The 15,485-nt window shown below is 44.9% G+C and overlaps 1 protein-coding gene across 2 annotated transcripts in view; it reads left to right on the top strand.

Annotated features, from left to right (window-relative positions):
• Positions 1–289: 289 nt before the first annotated feature.
• The window catches only part of GRAMD1B (GRAM domain containing 1B), a 185,899-nt gene continuing 170,703 nt past the window's right edge, over positions 290–15,485 (top strand). The window contains exon 1 of one of the 2 annotated variants that reach the window (XM_077112619.1): positions 290–677. Coding sequence is in view for 1 of the 2 variants with exons in the window: in XM_077112616.1 (XP_076968731.1) it covers positions 11,697–12,070 (374 nt within the window). In the remaining variant the exon portion in view is untranslated. Of the gene's footprint in view, positions 678–11,484; positions 12,071–15,485 lie in introns of those variants that run through there. The other variant, XM_077112616.1, reaches the window with a different exon arrangement.

The raw sequence follows: 15,485 nt of genomic DNA, 5'->3' as shown, positions 1-15,485 counted from the left end.
AATGTGTGTGTGTGTGTGAGAGAGAGAGAGAGAGAGAGAGAGAGGGGTGGGAGAGGGAGAAATATGGGGAGAGAGAGTGGAGAGAGAAAGAAAAGGGGGGCGGGGCAGGACAGGCCTAGATTTGTGGTGATCTAGTGGGGGATTTATTTCCCTGAAGGACATAGGGACCAATGCATGCTGACTGGTTGTTCTTTGAATTAAGCTGGGCAGATTTTATTATGGTGGGGATGGAGCCTAATGTCCTGGTTCCAAGGTTCAAGAATACAGGAGGCAAAATTGTGCAGAATGAGATCACACGAGCAAGCCTTCCAGAAGGTAGACTTTGCTCTCGCAATTAAGATTTAAGACATTGCATTACGAAGTCCAGGAAACAAGTTAGATCTACCATCAGAAGCTAAATTAAAACCTTAAGACCACAAAGAGGCTACATTTAAAGGTCTTTTACTGTTTACTAAGCTACAATTTCAGCAGGAGTTGGCAAGCCTCATTTTAAGCAAATCAACCTGGTGGAGTCTTGTGCCAACCCATTTGTAAAAGGCCAGCAGTTTCTCCTTTGTGTGTTTGAAGCCCCTGCTTGGAGTTTTGCATGGACAATCCTCAGGAATAGAAGACTTGACGCATCAGAATTATAGAGCCCAGAGACTTTGCCTTAGATCTATAAGGAGACTTCTTAACAGGTAAGAGGTATTAGCCTTACTTGGGTAAAAATTAGGAATCAGGGCTACACTTATATCCTTAGTTGCAAATAAGAACTTGCTTATGTGACCTGAACATGTCAGAAAGGAAAAAAAAGCATTTCCTGCTATAATTTCTAGCAAGGGAATTCTGCTAAATATTTGAAATAGCATTTCTTTTTAAAATATTTAAAATCCAGTAGGAACTCCCGAGGAAACTGAGATTAGCTCTGTGCTATAATTTCTTAAGGGAACAAATAGAGATTGACTGGATTAAATAGAGAAAGAAAGTGTATCAGTTTGTAGAATTGCAACCTCCAATTCTCCAATTTGTAATTTACTAGAAATTTACTAGAAATTACAAATCACAGTTTTTACAAAAATTAATGGAACCAGTTTGAATGGTGGCTGAAAAAAATATATTTTGCGGAAAGTAGAACTTGGGTAATAGTGAAGAAAATACTGGTTTGGGGTTCATAATACCTGGATTTAAACCATATCTCTGATGCCTAAAGTTCCTAATCTCTCTAAGGCTCAGTTTCCTCAACTATAAAATTTGAAAAAATGACACATATCAGCAGATTATTATGAGGCTTACATGAGAAAATATGGTCCCTGGCTCCATGAATCTTAGGTGAATCTGAGAATTTTTAGAACATTGAAACATTTTTAATCTATGCCTAACTGAAGCAGTATTTCACTTGGCTCATGTCCTAGTTTTCACATATTTGCTTTGAACTGAAAGGGTAAGAGCATGTAGGTTGATTATTTACAGATATACTTTTATTAGGTAGTGGTGTTCTTGAAAACTGTGTGTAAATCAAGTAATATTTAAAATGCACAATGGGAATTTCCCACATAAAGGAGCTCTATTTATGTAAAGCAAAAAGGCCTTTCTGGGAAGTAAATAGCCATTCTGTTATGTCTCTTATGCAAATCTAAATGTCCACGTGTTGGGATCAGTTCTAGGGAGGTGTTTGTGTTTGATTAACTTCTTGGGCTTAGGCAGGAATTAGGTGCACACAGAATGTACATGGACAAAAGCCCAATGACAGTTAGAACTTCTAAGTGCGATTTGCTTTCTAATTATACTTTGAGGTCAAGATACCACCTCCAAAATAATAATGGAAAGCATTGAGGTTGACTTTGACTTACATAAAATAATTTCAGTTTCTGCCTTTGTGATCTTGGTCAAAGATTTATCTTGCCTGCACCTCAGTTTTCTCATCTGTGACCCTGGGATACAGACGTGGAAGGAAGATGGCCATTGGAATAAATGTCTAATGTTCCTTCCAGGCCTATAATTCTGCCACCTAAGGAAGGGCTATTGCTTATAAAAATTTCTGTTTGTCAGAGGAAATTAATATGTTTTCCAAAGTTACCAACTTAACATCTGGGGAGTTGATAAAGGTATAGGGAATGAGGCTCACTCTTTTCCTGGAAATGTGGAGAACAAGGTCACTCTGTATTCTGCAACCTGTTTCATGTGTGTTTGATTTAGTCAGTAGAAGACTTCTTTATAGAGTGTCCCTTATTCAAGTTCAAGTTTTGTTTTTTTTTTTTTTTTTAACATGGACAGGCACCAAGAACAGAACCCAGGTCTCTGGCATGGCAGATGAGAACTCTGCCAGTGAGCCACCATGGCCTGGCCCCTTATTCAAGTTTATAAATTGATTAAAAGTGTCTGGACATGTAAAGAAATGATCTATTTTAATGAATCCCTTTTTAAGAACAAATTATTTGTATTACATGAATAATCATTCCAAACTCATGTATTTTTTTATGTCTATATTTTTGTGCACCAGGTTTGCTTAAAAGCAAAGCAGACCATTCTCGTTCAGACTCTGGAAGCTGCAGTAGAGACTTTGGATATCACCTAGCATAATCAATCCCCAAATCCCAATTTTCAGAGTATTTAAAATGCCATGCACTGAATTGTGGCAAATGATGAGAGCAGTGGGCCAGAATCTCACAGCACCTAGAAGAGAGGGGAAGGGGATCAAGCATGGGTGCTCGCCACTTGGGACAGTTCCAGGGCAGAGCGCAGCCCTGGGAGAGGCAAAACAAACTGTTCCTGAAAAGTGGGAACATTGGATAGCGTGACTTTTATTGAGGCAAGAGCTCATGTCAAATGCAGAATTGTTTCGGGGTGAATTATTGACAGTTACTACCTTCAGATGCATTCCTTGCAGAAAGAGAAACGACTCATGGTGCAGTGTGTTTCTTTGCCTGCCCTGAGCTGGATTCCAGGGGCAGCCAGTGGAAATCGTCCATGGCCCTTCCTGTGTTATTACAAAACAATTACAATTTTTGCTTGAAATATAAAGGCTTTAGCAACGTAAAGGCTTGATATCCTGCTGGGGCTTGGCAAACACAGTCATATCCTATCAGAACAAACCAGCCAAGCACTTCTGGTCTAACTTTGACAGTTGCAGCATTACATCTCAGGGTAATAAGTGATCATGTCTCTGCTCAATCTTAGATGTCACTGGAGCACACTACTCAAACATCTCTAACTTTTTGGATCTTGGTTTGCTTGTTTGTAAAAGGTGGCTACTGTTTTCTAGTTTAGAGAAGTGGACGGAGTTTCTGTCAGAAATAAAAACTGAAGGTATTTACTTTTGCACTTAAAAGAAATTAATTTCCAGGCAATGGTGGCTCAGTGGCAGAGTTCTTGCCTGCCATGCTGGAGACCGGGTTCAATTCCCGGTGCCTGCCCATGTGAAAAAAAAAAGAAAGAAAGAAAGAAAAAGGAATTAGTTTCCTAGCGACCTTCTCTCTGAGGGACCTAAGCTTCCAATTCTTTTAGCTTTGGTCTGTGCATACAAAGCCCTTTATCATCTGTGAAGCTTTACCTTTTCGATGTATGAAAAAGTAAAAAGCATGTAGCTTAGTAAAACCATGTAGCTTCCCTGTGCCTCAATTTTCTAATCTGTAAAACTGAGGGAAGAGGGAAGATAAAGTGATGGTTGGACCAGATCTTTGGAAATTCTGGAATTTTGTGATCATGAGAATGCAAGCTTCTCAAGGGCACAGTGTTCCTTTTGTGCACCACTATTTTCCAGTACCTAGAACAGTGTGTACTCCATAAATATATGCTGACTAGGTGAATGAAAGAAGTTTTGTAGTAGATACAATCTCTCTGCCACTCACCCCTCACCCAACTGAACGCTGTGCTATAGTCAAACTGTTCTTTTAGTAATTCCAAGAGCATACCACGCTCACTCTTACACCTTCTTACACCTCAGTGCCTTTGCTCGTGGTTCCCTCTGTCTAGAAACATGCCCACTTTGGTTTACCTGGAAAACTCTGCTCACCTTCAAACTTTGGCTAAGTAGTATCTCTTCTGTGAAGTTCTCTCTGGATCTAGAATGTTCTCTTCTGAGCCCACACTAAATTTTGGGCCTGTTTCCATTGACGTGGCTTTTCTTAACAAATTGTACTTCTTTGATTGGTTTACTCCGGCCATGCCTACCACCCCCTCCCCCTGCCCCCAACCAGGCAGAGATTTGAAGCAACTGAAGCCAAGGTCATCTTTGATAAGTATTCAAAAAATGTTTTCAGAAATAAATGAATAGTTTTACCAGAAACTTTATAGAAAGCTTACAATTTCATACTGTGTTTAGAGTGTGGGCATATTAAATACTTTTCAATTGATTTGCTAGATTACCAGGTAATCAACCAAGCTTCAAGTTTCTTAGTAAAGCTCTATTTTAAATGATGTAATCACAGTCTCATTTTGTTCCTCAGACACATGACATCTACCAACAATAAAACACAGCACACACATTAAAAAAAAATACCACAAAACCCTTATCCCCGTCATCCAAATGTTGTATACCACTATAATCCCTGGGCCTAGAACAGTGATTAGCACATAATAGATGTTCAATAACTATTTAAGAATGAATGAATTTCTCTCACTCCTTTCACTGCCTAATTTCTGGAAAGAGCCGTCTAATTTTTTGGCCTCCATTTATTCAATTCCTACTTAACCTTTAACCCATAGCAATCTTATTCATTCTCTTGCCCCTCCGCTGAAATTGTTCTCTTAAAGGTCATCAATGACCTAATTACAAAATCTAATGGATTTATCTCAGTCTTCATCCTGCCTGACTTCATTATGGGTTTTGTCATCATTTATCTTTTTGAAAAGTGGTATAATTGGAAAAGTAGGAGTTGTAGAGAAGAGTAGAAAGAGTTTAAATCTGTGCTCATCTTCCACTAGCTAGCTGTGTGAAATTGGAAGTCTCTTTTAGAATCTCTCCCTCCTAAAATGGGACTTTTGATATCTATTTCTCCAGGCTGTTGGGAGGATGGAATGGGATTATCTGCGTGAAGCACTTAGCACATTGCCTGGCTTACAGTGGCCATTCAATAAATTTTGGCTCCTTTCCCCTCTTGATTTCTGAATCATTGCTCTCTCTTGGTTTTCTTCCCACCCATCTCACTGAATAAAACTTTGTAGGACTCTTTACTCCCTTTTTTCCCTTGCTGGGTTCCTCCCATTTTTGCCTCGCCCCATTTCAGACTTTCAATCTCTCACCTGAACTATTTGCCATGCATATTAATAGAAAATTGATATTAATAGCTGATATTAATAGAAAATTGACTGACAATGATAGTACTGAAACTTACTTCTGTACTGCCCATCTTCTACTTTTCCACTATATATTTTACACTGTCAACAGAGTTGATGTTACTTAAAAAAATCAGGTCCATAATGCCACCTCTTCTCTCCCAAACAAAACACAACCAAAAAACCAATCTTGAATAGCGTCCCTTCAGCCAAAGAAAAATCTAAGATATTCAACACTCTCCACAGTCTGGCTCTCTTATTTGTCCAGCCTCATCTCCTATTATGTGTCCTGACATCTTTCTCTCTTGCCAGAGTCTCCAGTTTTCACTCCTCACTGCCTTGACTCAGGCTGTCCTTTTATTCCAGAATGCCCTATTCTTTTTCTATTGAAATTCATACTTTAGGGGTGGGCCACGTGGCTCAACAGGCAGAGTTCTCACCTGCCAAGCCAGAGACCCGGGTTCGATTCTCAGTGCCTGCCCATGCAAAAAGAAAGAAAAAAAAAATTCATACTTTAAGCCTTGGCTTAAATACCACAAAGTAACTTCATAAAGAATGCCCAGATCACCTCCTTACCTCCAGTTAAAAAAAAAATCTATTGATCTTTCTACCCACAGGCTGTATACACTTATATTTTGCACTTATTTAATTCTGCCTTGTGAGATTGTGTGTTCCAAGGCACCAGCTGGGTCTTATTTATCTTGGCATAGGCCCAGCAACTTGCCCAGTAAGGTGTCTTACAAATAGTGCTCTAGCTTCCACAACTACTTGTAGAATTAAACTGAATTGAAAATCTTACTTTTTTGTCAAGGGTATCATAAGGGATACTTAATTAGGTATAACAATGGCTAACATTTATAGAGCACTCTTCTGAATGCCCTGCATGTATTAACTCACATAATGCTGACCACAGTCCCACAAGGGAGATACTACTGAAGATCTTGATGAGTGACAGAGAGTTAAATAACTTACCTCAAAGCAAGCAACTAGTAAGTGACGGAAAAAGTTCTTAAACTGAGATTGAGTGGCTTTGGCCTGTGCATTAATATTTGCAAAGCATCTGAGGAAAGCAGCAATATATGTGGCGCATGCTACCTGCCCTCCCTGGGATATCAGAAGTGAGGGGATGGGGACGGGGGTGACCTCGAGAAGTCTTTTCCAGTTCTGGTTTGCACAATGGTTGTCCTTGTGAGATTTAGAGGACAGGAGATGATGATCTCTCTGTGTCTCAATATCCTGGTTTTAAGAACAGGGGCAGCCAAGTGTTGTGCAAAACATTCTTCTTTGCCTCCTAAGCCTCTTGATGAGCAGTCAAACCGGGGAGGCTTATCTGGTGACAGTCCTTCTCCTGATGTGACGTCAGTGCTCACCCTGGCCCCTGCCAAGGCGAGGTGAACCTGAAGGCCCCTCTGACCTTGTGCCTTCACCACAGCTGAGCAGTCTTTTCTCGGGATCTGAGACGCCAGCAGAGTCTCAATGGCATTTTCACCCTATTGTCTCCATAGGAGAGGCTGGACGTGGTGGCTGGTCGGCTGTATTTTTTATTTAGATTGTGTTTAGGCAGCCTCAGCCTCCTCCTCTACCCTCCTTCTGTAACCACACATCTCAGTGCCATTTCCTCTGACACTTCTTAAGGACTCATGCCTGCGTGGGGAAATGAGGTAGGGGTCAGTGAAAGGAAAAGGAGATCCAAAGGGCCGGGGATACTCTCCTTCTTTCCAATTCTTTCATGCCTCATCCTCCCCTCCAGTTCTTTCTCCCGTCTTCACTTTAGAGATAGATCCCTGTACTTCTCTTTCACCATGTAAGATAGACCTCAGTTTGTGGGTCTCAGGGAGTTGTTTCAAACCTGGTAATCAAAACGCCTGTGGCTAGAAATGCTTTGGCCCATATATAGCCTTCGTGATAGGCATAAGTGAATTTCTTTTATTTTAAAGAGGGAGAGCCTGGGCTTCTAGACTTACAGTAGTAGAGTGGGGGATTGGGCCTTTAAGATCTCTTTTCTGCTACTGCCTCTAACTAGGCTCCAGCTACCTTTAAAGATCTCCAGAGAAAGCTGTTCTAACCATCCTTGGTCATGCATTCCAGTCTTTAACCAGCCTTAGCCTTGGTAAATGTTTATCATCTAACCTGAGTCCCACCTCTGCCACCCCCCACTGCCACCCCCACTGTGCTCTGCACAAACTCATTTCCTCTTGTTCAGCACTTCAGCACCAGAAAGAAAGCCAGAGAGTGATATCTGGCCATCCTTCGTTTTGTGTTTGAAGACAGTTAATAACCTTGCTCTCCCAGCATCCTCCACTTTTCTACAGTAATTCCATGGATGCCCACTGCTTTTTTTTTTGCTTTATATATGAGTCAGTCTTTGTGTTTGGCCGTTCTGAATGCTATGTGGGAGAGATTTTGTGCCCCACCTTTGAAAGTGGGGACTGTCTGTCTTGTTGAAACATCTGGCCTGTGCGCTGGGGGGTGGCCTGCTCCTGACATCCCTGGGGCTGGTGGGAATGGTGCAGTCAGTAGGTGCCGGGACATTCCACTTGGGGGGTTACTTGGATGTGAACCCAGGAGAAATCTAGCCTTATAGCTGCTATTTTTCACTTAAGTTCCCTCAAGGAAGTTTTGGTTGAATAATGGACTATGCAATTTGTGGGTCTCCAGAAGTAATAGACAGGTGTTGGGTGTCTTGTGTCGCTAGGAAAACGGAGCCGAACAGCAGAGAATAAACAACAGTTGCTCAGTAGTAATATGAGCTCTTTTCATTTAAAGTCTGAGGCCTGGCTGGGGGGGTGGGGGAAGGGATGGCGGCAGTTCTGTCTACTTCTGCCTGCAGGGCCAGAGGTGAAGTCAGTTTCCCAGAGAACAGTAGAGTCTCCCTAAGAACCAAATATGGGAGAGATATGGAAAAGGGGGATTTGGGGAAAGAATACAATAGCTGCCATTCTGAAGGAGGTCAGCTTTGGTCCTGACCCCCAGACACCAGCTGCTTTGGGAAATTGTCTTTCAAAACTGTGCTTCCATTTCTCCCTCCTGTAAAGTAACTGATGGAAATTGAGTAGCTGTATGTATTTCATGTTATAGGCAACTGAAGTCAAGGCTGGTAGAATTCTGGTGGTACAAGGATCGGCTTTCCAGAGCTGTTGCATTTGATTAGAATTTGATGGCCTCTCACTGGCTTCAGCAGATCTGACTTTCGGTTCTGCTTTGTCATCGATTAGCTCTGTGACCTTGGGTATATGATTGAATCTCTCTGTGCCTTACTTTAATCAATTATAAAATGAGGTTAATAATATCTGTTCTAACTCACTCCTAGGATCACGGGAAAGAGAAAATATTACCTATGAAAGTCCTTTAAAAAAATGTAAAAATCACTCTACAAATAAAAAGCACAGGATACTGGGGAGAATCAAAGAAGGAGAAACTGGAATCAGTAATCAATAGTCATGAGAGCTCGCAGTTTTGAGGCATTTCACTTTTCAAAGCACTGTCTTATCTATCATTTTACTTGATGGTGCCACAGTAAATAAGTATACGGGACCAGCCAGGGGAGACTGGGAGATGTGTTTCAAATAGGGGTTAATGGATGAAAAGGATAAGGCTGGATGGAAAGAAGGGCACTGGAGGTGAAGTGAGCTGGGACAGCTTTAGGACTTGAGGTGCCCTGGGTTTCTGCTTCCCAATCAAGTAAGACCATTTCTGATTTAGTTTGGAGGAAGTTTTCCCTCAGGCCAGGTGAAATGTAAACGATCATTCTTAACACACTGCTGTGCCCGAAGCTTAAATTAAATCTCATAGGATTTCAGGTTCAGAATCTATTGTGGGTGGGAAAAGTGGCTGGAGGAAAGTGTGTGGGAAGAGGGAGCCCCGTGGCTTTTCTTCCTTTTAAGAGACATACATTTAAATTCAGGATCCCAGGGTGAACTGAAAAAGGGCTGCTCCCCTCATTAAACCTCCCCTTTCTCAAAATACCCATCTAATATTCTGGCTCCTGCCTTGAGGATCCTCCTTTTATTTAATTTTTTGGGGCCTCCAAGTGACTGTTGTGTCCCAGCTCCCTTTCCCCTTAAACACCAGAGACCCTGGTTTCTTACTTCAGCAGCCCGCCCAGGCGGCATCTCCTTGAACTGGGAAATTATCAGCTCCTATGCAAAGCCCTCGTCCTTGGAGAAAATCCAAGGCGGTGAGCACGTCTGTGGAGTCAGATCCTGGAGTTTGGAGCTGCTGCCCAGCCTCCTCAGCTATTCCCAGGGCCGGAAGAGGTGTCCTGTTCCTCAGCCACCAGGCCTGGCACCTGAGACGAAGGGGTTTCTCCTTCACGTCCGGAAGTAAAAATGGGGTGATACCAAACCAGCCCTGAGAAAGGCAGTGGCTGGATCTGGAGAAGAGTTAGAGGCACGAAGAACAACGTTCTGAGTGGGCCTGGCCTTGGTTTCTTGATCATGATATCTCTTTCCTTGAGCAAGACTCCTCTTCCGTCAGCTTCAGGGCCTCTTGGAGGTTGTGTAATATCAGGATGTTGTGAGTTCTCTGTACCCCCACCCCCACCCCATGTGTCAGAGGCAGAGCTGAGTCTAGCAGCCCTGGTCTACAGGGGCCAGCTGTCATGCTTGATGTCTTGCTGAACTCTGGAGACACATTTTCCTACAGTGAATCCTCGTGGTCTTTAGAAATGTGATTTTTCCTTAGCCTTTGGACACTTGGGAAATGATCCCCTGACTTCCATCCTGGTACGGGAGCTGGGCACAGACACCCATCTAGGAACTAGACTCACAAAGAGAGGCAGAGAATAGTGGGATTACGGGCTTCATGGTGTTCTCTTTTGCCTTTTTTCTTTTTCACTGAAAATTTGTGTTCCTTCTGGTCTACTTGAAGACTGCCTGTTCTACTTTTGTTCTCTTTTGCTGAACTTACTGGGGAGGCGAATGCCCTGGGCTGGGGACAGAGAAGAATGAGTGACAGATTCTGTTCTAGAAGCTGGATGACAGTGTCTCAGAAAGGTGGATCTGTGCTAGGGCCAACCTCTTAGGACAGGTCCTTGGTCTAGAGAGCGAGCGGGTCAACACATCTTAGGCCACTCCTGGGATTGACACAGTCTTTCTAGGTTTCATGATCTGGGGACACACTAGAATTTTTGTGACCCAGTCCCTGCCCCTTGTAGGCTGAAGCACAACTGAATCAGTCCCCAGGAATATGAAGGGGTACTCTTGACAACCTGGGGCTTTGTTGGATGCAGTTCCTTATGGGTGCATACCCTCTTCTAACTATGGAATTTAGAAAGCATCACTCTAGATGTACATGCTACAGTCCTTTTCCCTCACTGGTCCTGTTTGTGCTCTGTCCGTAGACCCTTTTGTCTGTTTGTCCTTGATATGTCATGTCTGGTGTCCTCAGCCTATTCCACAAGAGAACTGTCCTCTCTTGTCAGCTTGCCATTTTGGAAGCAGTCTCTGGGAACCTTGCTTTCTATTTCTGATTATACCCCCTGCATCCCCTCCACCTGCACTCCCAAATAGTTCAAAGAAAACCCCTCTCCTAGGAGAAGAGATTCAGCAGAAATGCCCCCCTAGTTTGGGGGAGAGTGAAAACTGAACTCACCGACCTCCCCCCCTCCTTACACCCTCCCCTCCAAGGAGGAAGCTGGGCGTTAGACTAATGAGAGCGGCCTGGCCAATCATGGCTTTGAGAAAGTTTGGTTTGTGATCCTGTTTCATTTGGCTGATTGGAGCAGCCTTTACTCAGAGGTAGAGCCCTCCCCCCGGGGATTCCGTGTACAGTTACACTCGCTGTGACTGCCTTTGCAAGCCCTTTCTGGACAGAAATGACCTCCCCTTACCCCCTTGCTAGCCCCCTGCTCCTCCTCCTTTTTTTTGTTTATAGCCAGTGTCTCGCTTCCTTTCTCTCTCTTTCCCTCTCCCTCTTCCCTTTGCCTCTTCCTCTTGCTCTCTACCTCCCTGCAGCGCCAAGCCGGCTCCCCAACCTGGTCTTCCGAACGCAAACCGCTGAGAGTTTGCCGAGCTGCCCCCTGGGGCTTCGGGCTGCCAAGTCCAGTTAAGGCAGAGACGCAAGCCAGCGAGGGAGCGCAGCGGAAGAAAAACAAGCGGGCGCCCAAGGGGAGCCCCAAGAGGGCAGCGGGTGGCTGGCAGGCGGCTTGCGCCCAACCCGCGTGGCCTCGCCGGCGGCGGGCAGGGCGAGCCGGCGCTGACAGCCGAGGACAACTGCTCAGGAAAGTTAGACGCCCCGCGCCGCCGCCCCGTGCCCCCTCTCTTCCCCTCCTCGCGGCGCTCCAGGAAAAGAAACTTGCTCTTCTTGCCTCGGGAGCGTGTTTCCTAACGTGAGAGGGGAAGGAAGCGTGTGCGGCAGGCGAGGGGTGGGGAGCAGGAAGGCGGAGACGGGAACGACACTGCTAGCCGAGCGAGCAGAGGGAAACGCGGAGGTGCGCGGAACCCATGCCGGCGGCCAACATGATGGAGAACCTCCAGCCGCCAGCCCTGCAGGTGCCCGAGCCGCAGGGCGCCCCGGACGGCAGCCCGGCCTGGTCCAGCTCGTCGACCCCCACGCTTCGCCGCCGGCGCTTCAAGATGCGCCGCATGAAGAACGTGCAGGAGCAGAGCCTGGAGGCTGGCCTGACCCGAGATTTGCCGAGCGTCTTGACCCCTGGCAAGGAGTTTCTGCAGCTGCCGTCCATCGAGATTACGCCTTCCAGCGACGAGGACACCCCGTGGTCCAACTGCTCCACGCCCAGCGCTTCCCCGCGCCGAAAACGCTTTCTCCTCCGCAAGTGGCTGAGGGTGAGGGAGCGGAAGGAGTGCAGTGAAAGCAGGTAAGTCCCTGGTCTGCCCCCTGCCTTCTTTCCCTTCCTTCCTCCCTGCTCCCGCAGAGCCGTCCAGGCCCCCAGGGCATCGCGGCGGGAAACCTCCGGGAGGAATGCCAGAGGCTTCCCCAGAGTCACCTCCCGGCGCCGTGCTGGTGCCAGGACCAGGGGTACCAAAACTTCCACACTTGACACCCGCCCCCCACCGCGTCTCCCCAACTCAAGGCCAGGGGCCAGCGATTTAGACAATCTCTCGTAAGGTTTCCGCACTGCATTCGGTCTCATTTGATTCTCACAGCAAAAATGAGTAAGAAAAGTAATAGCGGCTAGTATTTATTGCCCTCTTACCATGTGCTGGCCACTATATGGAGTCCTCACAAAAACTCTCTGAGGTATGTGCTATTGTTATTCCCATTTTACAGCTGGCACAGGAGAGAGGTTAAATAGCTTCTTGCAAAAAAATTTTTTTTTTTTTTACCTTTGGCCATCCCAGGTTGCTTTACCTGGCATGTGTGCATAGAGGAAGTGGTTGGACTGTTCACATTGAGTGAGTGGGTTCCTACCATGTGACAGTCTTTAGGCATCTAGGCCCTGTGGTCACAGTAATTTGTGCCAGCTCCTTTTTTTTTTTTTCCGGGATAAATGGGACATCTGAACAGCTGAGGAAGTTGGTTTTCCCCACCCCGAGGATTAGTATAGAAGATCATAGGGTTGCCTCACACAGCCTTGGTCCCAGTGGGGCTTCAGGGAGTTGGTTTAATTGCCAAGCCCATGGCCTGGCTAGGGAGTTGAGGGGTGGGGAGGGTCTTTGCTGGCTCATTGACTGTGTGTCCTGTCTATTTATTTTTAGATGCCAGGGTCCTAGTCTCTTAACAACAGTGGTTTGTGCTCTTGTGTGGGGCAGCTGTGCAGTAGACCATCTTCCTCAGAGCTCTTCTCATTCCATTCAGTTTCATTCATTTCAATTCAACAAGTATTTATTGAATGTGCTTGTGAGCTTAACCTGAGTGATGGTTGTTGGGGGGGGGGGATGTGTCTGCGTAGAGGGAGGGGATGTGGAAGTTGAGAAGAAGGATAGATGTATAAGAAATTAAGACATGTGAGTTTCACTCATGAACGTGATGGGACTATGGAAAGAAAAATACCATGCCAGATGGTACTCATTGTACAAGAAAAAAGGACTCTGAGGAAGTGAAGACTTCTAAGAGGAAGAGGCTGGAGCCATGAAGTGTACTTAGGTAGTAGAGAACAGCAGGGAGAGTATGGGGCCAAGGAGGTGAGATCAGTTTTAAGGGAGTCAATATAGGCAAAGGCAAAAGAATCAGGGTGAGCCGTGCATCTTTAAGGGTTGGGGGGATGCCAAAGAATTGGGTCAGGAATGCAGGACATTCTGCAAAAATGTCCTTCATTTATTTAATAAAATAAAATAAAATAAAACAAAAAGTCTTCAAGGTTTTTGCTTTTCTGGTTATGGTGCCTGGATCTGTCTGTCGCTGCAGGAGCAGATCTAGAGCTTGTTCTGGTGTTTTTTCATGGACCTTCAGGATAGCAGTTCTTTCTGATTAGGTAGTTCAAGCTGCTGCTTTTTCCACAGAGTAGAAGGAAGCAGGGCAAGCTAGGCTAAAATAGTTTGTAATGATTTGTCAGCCTTCCCCCTCAAATATCAGAGGCCCTATAAGAGAATCTTCTGGCTGTGAGATTCTGCCTTGTATACTGAGGGCAAAATATGGGACATGAGTCTTGCCTTGCCAGCCAGGGTGGAGATGGGAGTGGCTTTGGTTAGATTTAAGGAGGGCTTTCCAGGTTTTGAGACAGGTCTAAGAGTGTGGTGGAATCTTTTTTGTTGTTGTTGGAGCAGAGGACATTCCCTTAAAATCAGGAAGGAGTTTTAGCCCTAGGTATAGTTTAAGGCATTTCTTATAATGGGCCTGGTTGAATTAGAAGAATGTATGTATAGATGCAGGAAAAGGCAGACTTGATTCAAACCTGAATTTGTGTGACTCAACTCTCTCTTCTTTACGTAACACTGTGTCATACTGCCTCCTATTGGAATCGTTCTGGATTGTGGCTAAAACAAAAACCCATCATTCTCAGGCCTAGGAAATGGAAGGCTTCTTTTTGAAACAAAAGAAACAGTTAGGGGATCAGGTTCTTATAGATGCCAGACAAGATTGCACCAGAAAGAATTACCATTTAGAGGCAATAGAGTAAAAAGACTGTTGGAGCCAAGGTCAGGAGATGTAGGCTTAAATTTAAGCTCTGTCATTTATTAGCTATAGACCTGGGTATACCTCATTTTACCTCTGTGAGTTTCACTTTCCTCATCTGTGGAAGAGGATTTCTGAGTGTTAATGAGAGATCTAATGAGTAACGCATGTGAAAATGTTTGGTACACCTCCCCTTGCTGTGTCAGCGTGAAGGATTATTTCTGTCATTCCGTCTGGGTGTCTCACTTGGAGTGGATGTGTGCTTGAGGATGAGGTTTGCATCCTCATGTGTCTGGGAGCAACCCCTGGGACTCCTCACACATTACACTATTTGGAAATAAGGATTGGAAAATGGCTCTGCTTCAACATGGATTGGGGGTGGAATGGGGATTAGCATTCCAGGCCCTGCAGGGCCTCGTTACTTTTCATGATCCCCCAAGTCTACCTCCCCACAGAAGAGAAAAACACTTTTCAGGGTTGCCCTGGCATTCAGTCTGATATGGTAGAAGTCAAGGGGCTGAGAGGGTCAGATTTTCACCTGCACAAAGTTGAAAATGTAAAGGAGATCAGGAAACCCCTTTCTTCTCCTTAACCCAAGGAAGGAGAGGAGAAAATGGCAAGTTCATCCTAAGTGGATTTGGAGGTCTAAGGACCCAGGAGGACAGCACTGAAATACTGCAAGTCCAATCTTGTCTTGCTCTTCTTTGTATCTTCAGTGTCGAGCACTCACTGTTCCTGGCTTCTCAGGGTGATCCACCTGTGTTTGTTGATGAATAAGTCAATAATGTGTGAATGAATGATTTCTTTTCTCTTCTATCTGGAATGGAATTCTTCTTATTCACAAGTCAGGAAAAATTTCATGGAAGAGAGGAATCCAGAGCTGAGTTTTGAAGGAGGACCAAATGCCTATTGGTGATGGCATTCTAGGTGCATGGGTTTGAAGATGGGCATGGGTGACCATGGGACACTGAGGGCCATGAACTTTTGAGCTGACAGACTGATTGTGATTTATGCCAAAGAGTTTGAATTTCAACTAATCAGTATTGAGGCCCTATATACAGAGTGCTTTATATACAAGGAGGATTCAACTCAATGAGAAGCCATTGTAGGTTCTGGAACTTGGGAGAGACATGCTCAGGATGGTATTTGAGGAAGATAATTCTTGCTATTTTGTGTGAGCTGGACAGATGTATGGTGAAGTGAAGACCAGAAGGCTT

Source organism: Tamandua tetradactyla, chromosome 8 (assembly GCF_023851605.1).
Source record: "Tamandua tetradactyla isolate mTamTet1 chromosome 8, mTamTet1.pri, whole genome shotgun sequence".
Lineage (NCBI taxonomy): Eukaryota > Metazoa > Chordata > Mammalia > Pilosa > Myrmecophagidae > Tamandua > Tamandua tetradactyla.
The sequence above is the reverse complement of the archived record's forward strand: the minus strand, read 5'-3'. Positions and strand labels throughout refer to the sequence as shown.